Here is a 12,239-nt window from a genome sequence, read left to right as displayed (position 1 = left end):
TATTACTCAAGAGTTCGGACTTAATGTAAATGCCAAATAGTATTTTCGGTGTAGCTCAAAATTTAATTTATGAAATTTGGAGCTTTTGCACAAATTGGCTCAAAATATTTGATCTATGCTGAAGGGTTGTAGCTCAATTGGTTTGAGCACAATTGGTGAGGATGATGGTAAGAGGAAATAATGTCATCCACCATCATTCAAACTTCAAACCCCCAGAGGTTCATTTGGGCTAGGTTCGACACCTGGGTGAATTTGACAAACAAGGTCCCCATGCACATGGCTGTTTAGCCTAAGGAAGCTTCTAGTTTAGATGTATGCTTACTCATAGCGTTGTAATCCACTATATAAAGGCAGAGATGCCAGTATCTATGATGCTGAGATGCTGAGAGGTTTCCATCAAAAAAAAAACAAAAATAGATCTATGCATTTCTGGAGATGTCTCGGTCAACATAATGATGGGCTCTAAGGAGAGTCTACATATTATTTTTCAGCACCCATTTACAATAGTTTGTTTCTTGTCAAGAAGACAATCTCACAAATCTTGTCTTCAAACCAAAGCTTCTGTTATCCTAAACATGTTCAATGGTGGGTGCTAATCTAATTTATATAACAATACATCCAGCTATTTTATTTACTTCAGAGACAAAATTAAGCCATGTATGTAGACAAGAAGCGAGCTTCTTTTTAAGGGTAGTTTTGTCTTTTGTTGAAAGACATCACTACATACTTATCTTAGTTGCTGATAACAAGCTGTACAAGTTACAGAATACAATTTCTCTATAGCCTGACTTCTTAAAGCCTATTTGAGTTTGGATTTTGATGCCATTTAAATCACATAATTTGTATACATTAAAAATCCACCTCTTTGGATTCCCACGAAGCTATAGCAAGCGTATGTCGACCTCCACACGCAACAAGTTTAGCAACCCAGTGGCCATTATTTTCTGAAGTGGTCTTTGGGGATTCTATGTCTATTGGTACTTCCATCGGGTGGCCAGTTGTAACTTTTCGACCATATCCAAGACGGCCATGATCACCTCTTCCATACTGTTCATAATAATAAAATGGATATCAGTTTCTTTCTAATGTATATGAACACATCAGTGCCAATCCTAAGTAGTACTAGCCACTCCTAAAAAATCTACATTTGCACTTAACCAAGATACATTGATTCATATACTACTAAATCTACATTTGCACTTAACCAAGATACATTGATTCGTATACTACTAGATCTACTTACAGAAAACAGTCTGCCATCAGTTGTACGGGCAACTGAATGTGTTCCCCCACAAGAAACCTGCAGATACATATCCTAGTTAGCCACATTTTCCTAGCCAAAATTCTGAACAAACACTAGAAAAGTTGCTTTGTAAACATTTGTTGAAGAAAAACAGTGCAATCAAATATGAAGAGTTAAAGAAATTGTGATAAAACATTAACTTCATCAATAATGATTCCAACATTAATCTAAGAACAAATCGTACCTGTGCAATGCTTTCACCAGAAAGAAGATTAACCTTTTGCGGCACCATTTTGCTGCTTTTGTCATCACCAAAACCTAATCTTCCATGCTCCCCTCTGCCCCAAGCATACACCTATTTGTAACATGCAAAAGTGTTAACAAGATACATGTGATCCAGATCAAAAGTTTCTTTATGTAAATCTCAATAGCATATATTCAGCAGAACTGCCATCACATTGAAATAATTGAGGGTGTGTGTTATAATATAGAATTAACAGTCCTAGTTTTATCCGAGTTTACATTTTGATGAATAAAGAATCCAAGGAGTCATGCAGTGTACAAGATAGAATCTTATCTACTTAGTCAGTTATCTTAATTGTGTTCCAAGAAATACAGTAAGCTCGTCTAGAATCTCCAATAAATATCAAAGAGCATAGAAGTAGATGTAGTGAACTGAATGTGATATGTTTATGTGAGGATCTTATAATTCTCAGAAGAAATCTAGACAGTCTGCAATTTATTTTGCCGGTAAATGGAAACACAAATAGACATACAATATTCATACCCATTTTTTCTATGTAATCAGATTAAAGACAAAGGAAGAAAGATAGAAGCCCTAGATCATGTAGGAAGTTGTAAAAGAACACTGCCAACTGCTAATTGTCTGGTATAAATGTAAGGAAATGATTTATTTTAGAATTTTAATCTTTACATGAACAGAAAGTAAGCATTAGGAACACATTCTTTCACTATACTCAAATGACACCACTCAAACAATTTGCCAAGTTAAGCAAATATTAATTCTAAGTGCAGTAGAGGGCTCTAGATCTAGCCACCAACAGACTAGAGACGTGTGATCCATTTTACACCAGGCGAAAAAACAGTAGCTCACTTGAGCTTATTTTCCCTTCATAATTTTATTAAGCATTCTTTGATTTCTGTTTTATTCTTTCTTCTCTCATTCATTTGAACAGCTTCTCTTCCTCAAATTGCTTGACACAAAAGCAATTGAAAAGTTAGGTGTTGAAGTATCTCAGGTCCCTCCAATTTGTTATCCTCAGAATTCAGATATTTCTGTTGAATGAGTTAATCATACAGTAATTTTGTCCTTATCTTCTTCTCCCCCACGGAATCAGAATAACATAATATTCCTGATCTAGAGTTGATGAGGCATCTGAAGCCTTGACATTACCACCAACAACTTTATATGAGCATAAGACATGAATGGTGTTATGCCCTTGCATCCACTTTGTGAAGTGTCTGCATTCTTATGGAACTTGCATTAATACCTGATGTCAGGACCCAAGCTTGTAGGCACCTTTTACCATAAGGAAATTTACTTATTGGATTGTGAGTCCAAGAAAACTTAATCACCCACCTTAAGTTCTCTCACTTCAATGTTGTTCTGATCCGTGGTCACTTTGAGGCTCTTTGGTAACTAGTTGTTGCAAATATTTTGGGTTTCTTTAAGGAATCACTAACAGCTCGAATGTGAGTGCCTTCAATATTTCAGTTAATCTTGCAAGGGTTGGTTCATAAGTATGCAAGGCTTTAAACGGGGCATGCCAATAGCTATATTATAGAATGTATTGGATCAATTACAAACCAAATGAAACCATTTTGTCTACAAATATTCTGGGTTTGGAGTTAATTTAAGTATGGTGGGCATTGGGTTTATAGAACCAATCTGCATTGAACGTAGCTGCTTTATCTGACTGAGTGTGAGTTGTTTGTCCAATTTACTCTGTGATGTATTAACATCTCTGTTTGAAAGATTTGAGTCCCAATTTCAGTGGTGTAAATTTAATTTCAGACAGTCTGTGAAATGTTTGGATTAATGTCAGGGTTACATCCCAGCAATTCAAGCTTAAGTTGGTTCCGGATTATCTCTGTGGTGTTATAGTATTATGCTCAGGAATACTGAAAACATTGGCTCGTACATGCATTTATAATACTCACTTGCTGCCGTACCATTTCCTATAATATCCACTTGAATTTTTTTTCCAACAAAGAACTCAGTTAGTTGGATAGTTAATAAGCATTCCGTCATACATTTTCATCAGTTTCTGTAGCAGTATAACTATAGCAGACTACCTTTTATGAACTGGGTTCAAGACAACTGTTGGACGAAATTCGTACTCCAGTTCTTCGTCAGCCCGGAACACTAAAAAATTCAGGTCAGATTATTACATTTTGGCATCATGATGATACTGTGGTAGGTATAGATGTGCGAGACACTTCTTTTGAGCTACCACATGTCAGTGCTCAGCCGTTAGACACATTGGATGTGAAATATGATTGAAATTCATGTCAGTTAAGAGTTAGAATGATGTAGTTGTTGGCATGAGATCACAGGATCATGCATTTGAAGATGATGCAGTGTTGGTGGAAGTGAGAGCATGTGATGATACTGTCAGATCAACAGCTACTTTTGCACCAGTTGAGCCATCTATTGAGATGTTTAGCAGTATGCACAAGGTTGTTGATGTGTGCATTAATGATAGCACACATGTTGATTATGAGGTAAGTGATGTTGAAACAACTTCATGTTATAGTATAGATCAACAGAGCATTGAGGTTCACTTTGTGGACAACCTTATGTTTGAGATGGAGGCAGCATTCTCTTCTGACAATCGAATTTTTGAGGTTGATGTTGATCACTCACCGAAGTCGAGTTGGGTACAATATACACCATTTGCAGACACAATTCAATTTCCTATAGTAGCAGTTGGTGATATTCATGCATCTACAAATTATGATGAGGACGTGGCTATATCTATTGTAGTTATAGATGTTATTGGTACAGTTGGGATGAGTGCATTTATTGAGAGCAACAGAGAACCACATGTTGCACTAGGTTCTCCTGTAGCTACATCTTCTACAGGGGTTGTTGGTGATGATCATGATTTCAATAAGGTGTATATTGTGGGGAGTGCTTACAGCTTTATATTTGACCCCCATGTACAGGATCTCTACCGGTTGCAGAGTTTGTTTGTACCTAAGTCTGGTGGTCGGCAGGATAGTTTAGTTCGTGCAGTGAAGGTGGACATATCGAGACTTCCTTTATAGTTTTTTTCTGGTGACACTATTGTTTCTATAGTATCAACTCAGGTATTGAGTGTTGTCTTACAGATTATGCTATTGGTCTTGATGATGTTATTGGTATGCAGTTAGTTCAATGATGACAAGGATGTCACATGCTTCTTCTTATGGGATCCAGGTGGAGATTTCAGTATGTTGTCAGATTGCTTGAGGACAAACAACCTTGGGGAGGAAGAACTGTAATGTCACCATCTTTTGTGAGCTCCTACAGTAAACTATGTGAGTTCATCATAGTGACCCTAGAGAGCTAACGGTGAGATTTGAGGATCTTACTTGTGGATTTACTATTTTTAGTAAGTCTAATTTAGGCAATTGCCATATTTGGCAATGCAGATGGTGGCGCTAGCAATTGGTCATCAACTACATTGGATCGACTATTTATTGCACTGGTTCATATTTATTAATTAAATATTAAGGTTTCATTATTATAACGGCACTTTATTATTATTATATGTTATAAAGTAATGTTGTATTGAAGATGTTTCTTAAGTGGAGTTACGTTTGGGACACTATCATTCATGGATTATAAATATGAGCCATTGTGAAGGAAAAAGCATCCAATTGTCTATTTTCTTTTTGTTGCTTGTGAAGATTTTTATGAAGTTGATAATTTCTATGCCCTTGCTGAGGTATAGGATTTGGTTTTGAGGAAGCATCTAATTTACAATGTTACCCCAATACTGGGGTACGTCAAGGCGGCAGGACATCAGAACGAGTTTCTGGGACGGGGGGAAAATGGGCATCATTTTCGGGATGGCAGGGGGACGATGGCAAGGGGAGGACGGGGCAGGGAGGAGTATTGTATAATACACATAACTGAACTTGAAATGCTTGTTACGAAATTATGTTTCAATAGAACATACCAAATTAAAATACTTGAACATAATCAAATTGCAACATGAACTAGAACCATTGAACATTCAACATAGTAACATGTTACATACCCAATAGTAACATTCAAAAAACAAAAGTCAAATAGAAATCCCAGTCCCCATACTAGCAGCAGCATGGTTGCGGAATGGTGGAGGTGGGGGTACTTGGGTACGTGAGTACCCGGTATGGGGACATCTTGGGGACGAGCACTCCGAGGTTTTGGAGGGGGGTGCGAGTCCCCGTGTAACACTACTAATTTACAACTGAGGTATTGTAGATTAATTCGTGAGATCTGTTCTAGTTTGAATTCAAGTCTTCCATTTCCATGCTATTGTTGCTTTGGAAGAAGTTTTGTGCTGAGACTTGTGGTAATTGTTCTAATATGAATTTGGAAGCAAAATTATTGGAGTTTCATCTGGTAATATTGCTACAACCCATACTTTTCTTACTGTGGTTCTGAAGGCTACCATTTATTTGTAGAAGATTGGGTGACTTTATTCTCTGAGTAGTTAATATTGACAGAAGGCTGATCTCTGATTTTTGGCATTGCACTTTTCTGCAAAAAATTGAGGGTTTGCAGACTGGAACTCTCCTGATCTGGGCGTTCATATCTATTGGCATTTAAGTGGCCCTAGAGTTCTGATTTGGCCATCTGAAATATTGATGTTCTGGAAGGCATTTTACATTTCCATTGGTCTGTCGTTGCAGGCTTCCTCCCACTGCTGACAGCACCTCTATTTCCTGCCTGGGACGTGCAGACTGGTTAGTTAAGATACAAACACAGGCCTGCAATTGATGCTGCATATTGGTTGACTGTTTAGGGTGTTTTGTGACAGACTTAAGCTGTGTTCTTGCTCTCTGTGCTGGCTGCGATTGGGATTTGGTGTGGAGTTAGGCAATCCAATTGTCTACAGCAATCACAAACCCTACTGCAAATCAAGTTGAGCTGGGAGTTAGGGGTCTCATTCGATTATAAAATCATTTGTCATATTATTCATAAATAAATTTAGAAATTGGTGTGTTGCTTGTCATTTTAGAATTCTATAACAGTATTTTACTGTATTCATTCACCACAAATCTCAAAGGCTGGATTGTTCTGAAATTTGATAGATGACATAGTTGATTGGGAAAAGTTTATTTGCATTGTGGTCGTAATTATTGGACAAGTCATTCATTCCAGAGTGTGATATAGTTTGACTCTTGACATTGGTATACGAGTTTCTCTTGCCAAGTGTTTGGCAAATTGTCAAACAACTGAATTGTGGTGTGAGTTGAAGTTATAACCAGCTGGGGTTATTACAATACTTATGATCTGGACCAGACACAATTTGTTGTAATATGTTTCCTGTTCTTAAGGAATGTCATGGATCTTGAGGCCAACCTGTGTGTCGCAAGGCCTATATATAATAATGTAATGTATCTGTAGAGGGAGTCAATAGAATCATCAACGTTGTAGTTCCTTAGAATGGATCTAATGTCTTAGACCAAAGGTTGTAAGAAAGCAGGCATGTATGAGTCTAGCATGTGAGAAGGCATATTGCCAAACTTCTGTACATCTGATTTTTCCTTGAATAAATACTGATCTCACTTGGTTCTCTCCACATACTTGTTTCCATTGTGCTTACTCTTTCTGCACAATTGGACAGATCTCTTTGAGGTCTCTCCAACCAAGTGACTGCGTCAATATGTATGCTATGTATATTCGTAATACATAAGTTAATAATATATACTTAGTTGATTCCCTAATCACTTGCTAATACCGTTAAGAGGATAGGTTGATGTTGTGTAGGGAGAGGCAGAGTAATTCCATCCCTAGTTAGGCAACTCCCAATTAGCGATATTGATGGGTATTCATGAAGATATGGGGCCAAGTGGTGGTATGACAGGCACTCTTGAAACCCTTTGGCCTATTTGGGGGGGTGGTGTCAAGCACCGTACAAGTAAATCCCTATACTTCTTAAGATTATTGATTAGGAGAAAAGGGAATTAGGGCTTAAGTACATACAATAGAGTACTAATTATTTATTTAAAATCATAGTGATGTATGTTGATCATTAGGAATCGGCATTCTCCTAGTAGGGAACGTTACAAGTTGTCATTCCCAAGTGCAATAGAAACCCTAGATGGGAATTTTAGGTTAAATCAAGTAAAGTCCGAATAGGGGACATTACACACCACCTTTTGTTAGGACTGAAGTATTTCACAGTAAAGAATCATCGCCCAAGTCTAATGAAAGATAATCTAAGATAAAGGGTTGTCTCCCTTGGTAAAAGTTGCATCTTTTCAGTGAAGAGGCATAAAGGTGAGTGGTATAAAATAAGTGTAAAGTTTATTACCAGATCTGACTGATTGCAGAATTTGTTGCAGGTACAATCAAAATCACTAATGTCTTAATTGCTTCCAAAATCTGCAAGTGTTAGTGCAGTAATAACAGAATTTGATTATATGAAACTTTCAAAATTATCTTCGATCCTTTATGGAGCGCTTGCATTAATAGATTACAATGCCAAGATTACATCGGGCTGATTGGATATATACCCACGGAAAAGGTGTGGAGATGAATGGCCATGTCTCCCACAGGAGACATGGACATTCATTCACACATCTGTTCGTGGGTAACTAATCACATAATTAGTTATTGTCATTACCAATCATTTAAATGGTTAACACAGTGTATAAACCAATCATCACATCGACGGCCCAATATAAAGGGTAGATCGACCAAGATCTAAACATCCAAGGAACCAAAGATAATCTTGATCATGCCTTAATGATCTCGAAACATATATATATCTTATCTGTTGCAGACTGTGTGAAGTGCAACAGCACATATGTATGCATATATGCATAATAGCATGTGCAACATATTGTTGTGTGTATATACATAAGTATGTGCTTCACAGTAATGTCAGACCAAAGCTACATGCATTAACACTCCCTCTTAACTAGGGAAGACGAAGTGCATATATATAAGTTCCTTTTATATGAAAAGAAATACCCTCAAGATATATATAAGAAAAACAAGTCTCATGACATTCTTTCTAATTATGGTGTGTATACAGATATCAAGTCACATGATATCCATAATAAAAGATCATGGTATATCCATAGACATTAAGTCACATAATATCCATCATGAATTTGAACATATTGATCTTCAACAAATATCAAGTCACATGATATCCATCAACATGCTCTTTTAATTATCATGTTTTTTTCTTGAATATCAAGTCACATGATATTCATAATGATAGTAATCGAATAAAGTTGTCACTTTATCTTATCGGAATCAACATTTCATTATAAAAGATTATCTCTTTAAATAATGAACATAGGGTAGGCCCATGAGTCATAGAGTCACACATATGACAAAAGAGTTTACACTTACAACATTTTTATATAAATAATACAAATTTACAAAGTTGAGACTCAATCTCATAGACTTATATTTCAATCAAGCCAAGTTTCTTTCTAAAATGATCAACTTTCACTTTAGGGAGAGCCTTGGTGAGAATGTCAGTTGTTTGATCACCTATATTAATATATTCTAATAGAATCTCTCTTCTTTCCACCAGGTCTCTTATGTAGTGGTAAGGAATTTCTATATGCTTCAATCTGTCATGAAATACTGAATCCACAGATAACTTGATACAACTTTGGTTATCAAAGTGAATAGTGGTAGGTTTCATAGGTTCACCAAACAAGTTAGAAAGCAACTTCCGAAGCCACACTGCTTCCCTAGCTCCCATAGCTGCTACAATATACTCTACCTCAGTAGAACTTTGAGCAACAAAAGCTTGCTTTCTACAAATCCAAGAGATAATGGCTGATCCTAAACTGAAACAGCATCCTGATGTGCTTTTCCGGTCTTTTACACTTCTGACCTATGCTCCATGGGGACGCATCCCCTGCCTCTGTACCCTAGTACCCCTATCGGGTACGAAACGGGGACACGGGTATGGATTTTGGCCGTACCCTGCGACGTCCCTTTTTGAGGGAAAAGGGGACGGTCCTCGAAACGCTAAAACAAGTTTCATAGGAAACTTAGGTACAGATTTCCGTACCGGGGACGGCTTTCCCATCCCTCGCCCGTACCCTTTTGCCCACGCCGTCCCCTATTTTCCAGCCGGCTGCAGGTGAGTTAAAAAGTTTAAAAAAAAGTTTTTTTTTTAAAAAATTGAGTCTTTTCTATTCCGCCCAGGGCCCACATGGATGTTAACCCTAATGTGTCTTCTTAAATAGTTAAAGTTGGAGTTCATTGCTCATTTGAAGTTGTTTGCAAGTTGGGAAGAGGAAGAGGAAAACATTCAACAACAACAAAAGAGGAGTGTGTTTTGGAGGTGGAAGAGGAGGTTTTGCCTTCATTTCTACTTCATTCTAGGTATGTTTTTTATTTTCTTTTTGTTTGATTCAAACTTCATTGTTGTTTGTTGTCATTTTTCATTTTTTTTAATGACATAGAGAGGGCATGTTAATGGAACATTGAAAATTTTTTTTTTCTATAACTTGCAGCAGTATACTATAAATCATTGTAAAATCCAAAGGCAAAAACATGAGCATCAGTGAGAGTGAGGGAAGTAGTGATAGCATGGAAGTTGCCATGCAAGAAACTCAAGTGTCACAATTACAAAGACCAAGAAAAAGACCTAGGGCAGCCATTGATGAGCCTAATGTAGATGTCCCTATGGAAAATGCAATGCCTAATCCATTTGAGTGCCCTTCCAAAGCCCTAAAACAATATGCCAAAGGCCCATTCAATCCTAAGAAACCTCTCCTACAATTTGCCACAAAAGTAGACAAGAATAAGAAGAAAAATTCAGGGGGTAGTAGGGAATGGGAGTGTCATATATGTAAGAAGCATTATTTTGGGAGCTACACAAGAGTGTATTGCCATCTTTTATGGATAGGTGGGCAAGGGGTGAAAGGTTGCGAAAAAAATTACGGAGGAAGAAAAACTTGAGGCCAATAGGTTGTATGTGGAGGGGGAGTTATTGAAATCCGGGGGTCCTACGAGTAGCACACCCACACCCTCATTGACTCCCACTAGCACTGTTAGTAAAGGGAAGGGAAAGGCCAAGACTAAGAGAGATACCAATGTGGCTGATTTATTTAACATACAAGCAAAAGAGAGCGCTGAAAAGTCCATTGGCAGATTTCTTGTTGCTCATGGCATACCATACCATGTTTCTCGTTCCTCATTCTATAAACAAATGTGCAAAGATATTTACGCTGCTGGTCCCTCATTTGTACCACCAGGAGAGACTAAATTACGCACCACTATCCTTGACAAAGAGTACTCAAAAGTAAACATTTTGATGGAGGATATGAGGCAAACATGGATGAGTGATGGATGTTCTATTATCATGGATGGTTGGACCAATATCAAACATCGGCCACTCATCAATCTTATTGTCACTAGTACAGCAGGGGTCTATTTTCTTAGAGCCATTGATTGTTCGGGAAAAAAGAAGGATGCATCCTTCCAATTTTAGATTTTTAAGGATGCTATAGAAGAGGTAGGGGCTTCAAATGTTGTGCAAGTAGTCACTAATTCAGCCCAGGTGTGTAAATCAGCTGGATTGATAGTAGAGAGCAGCTACAGACACATTTTTTGGACCCCATGTTGTGTACATGCATTGAATAACACCTTGAAGGACTTTGAAAAAATTGATTGGATAAAGACTATGGTGTTTGAGGCTAGAGACGTGCAAATGTTTATTTGCAATCATCACACATCTCTTGCATTATTTAGGACATTTTCCAAAAAAGAATTCCTCAAGCTTGTGGAGACTCAATATGCTAGCTACTTCATTTGTTGGAGAGGATGCTTGAGGTCCAAGAGGCCTTACAATCCATGGTGGTCAATGCAGAGTGGAATAGATGGCATGAATCAAGCACCCCAGATGGAAGACTTGTCAAACGAAGAATCCTCGATGAAAATTGGTGGACCACAATGAAGTAAGAAACTTAAGAATTGGTGGACATCATAATTGTTATTATTGTTGATTTAATAAAAAAAAAATTCTGATTTAAGCACTTGCTGATTTTTTTAACATATTATGTTTCTCACTTGCAATTTTCTTTCATTTGCAGATACATTTGCTCCTTCATTGACCCTATTGTGCAAGTCATTAGATATGCTGATACTGACTCTCCTAGCCTTGGAGAGATTTATGAGACCTTTGATAGCATGCTTGGGCAGATCAAGCAAGTTGTTAAAGATAAGGAACCTACTTTGGAGTTCTATGAGGAGCATCTTAAGCCCATTGTAATGAAAAGGTGGAACACTATGAACACCCCACTTCATATGGCAGCCTATGCAGTCAATCCAAAATGGTATGCAACAAGGCTTGGGAGAGTGCCTCCATCTAATGATGAGGAGGTGAGTTTAATTTATTAAAGAATTCTGATTTTATAATACATTTTTAAAAAATTTATTTTATTTGTGAAGTTTATAAACTATAAGTTCTCACTTCTTAATTTTTGTTTGTTCAATGTAGGTGAAAGAGGGCTTCTTCAAGGCCCTTTCAAAAATGTATAGTGCAGAGGATGCTGCAAAAATTCGAAGGCAATGGCTTGACTTTGCCAATCTTCATGGTCCAACATTTGGTAGACCAGAGGTGAGGATTGATAGAGCTACATTAGCTCAAAAGGACCTAATTGGATGGTGGACATGGCATGGTAGAGATGCACCTGAGCTGAAAGCCCTTGCCACCCGTCTTCTCTCACAGGTTGCGAGTTCCTCTGCTGCAAGAGGAATTGGTCTACATATAGCTTCATTCAATCAGTCAAGAGGAAC

General features: G+C 37.6%; 1 protein-coding gene across 2 annotated transcripts in view; it reads right to left on the bottom strand.

The window, feature by feature from the left end:
- Positions 1–601: 601 nt before the first annotated feature.
- Positions 602–12,239, bottom strand: part of LOC149574952 (ultraviolet-B receptor UVR8-like) — a 119,470-nt gene continuing 107,832 nt past the window's right edge. For both annotated transcript variants that reach the window (XM_089814798.1, XM_089814797.1), the window contains exons 9-11: positions 1,488–1,598; positions 1,244–1,300; positions 602–1,047 (exon numbers count right to left, since the gene is read on the bottom strand). In XM_089814798.1, coding sequence (XP_089670924.1) covers positions 850–1,047; positions 1,244–1,300; positions 1,488–1,598 — 366 coding nt within the window. In that variant the 3' untranslated portion in view covers positions 602–849. The remainder of the gene's footprint in view (positions 1,048–1,243; positions 1,301–1,487; positions 1,599–12,239) is intronic.

Source organism: Cupressus sempervirens, chromosome 2 (genome assembly GCF_028749045.1).
Source record: "Cupressus sempervirens isolate cs-2001-9-10 chromosome 2, ASM2874904v1, whole genome shotgun sequence".
Taxonomy (NCBI): Eukaryota; Viridiplantae; Streptophyta; class Pinopsida; order Cupressales; family Cupressaceae; genus Cupressus; species Cupressus sempervirens.
This window is presented reverse-complemented; position numbering and strand designations above follow the sequence as displayed.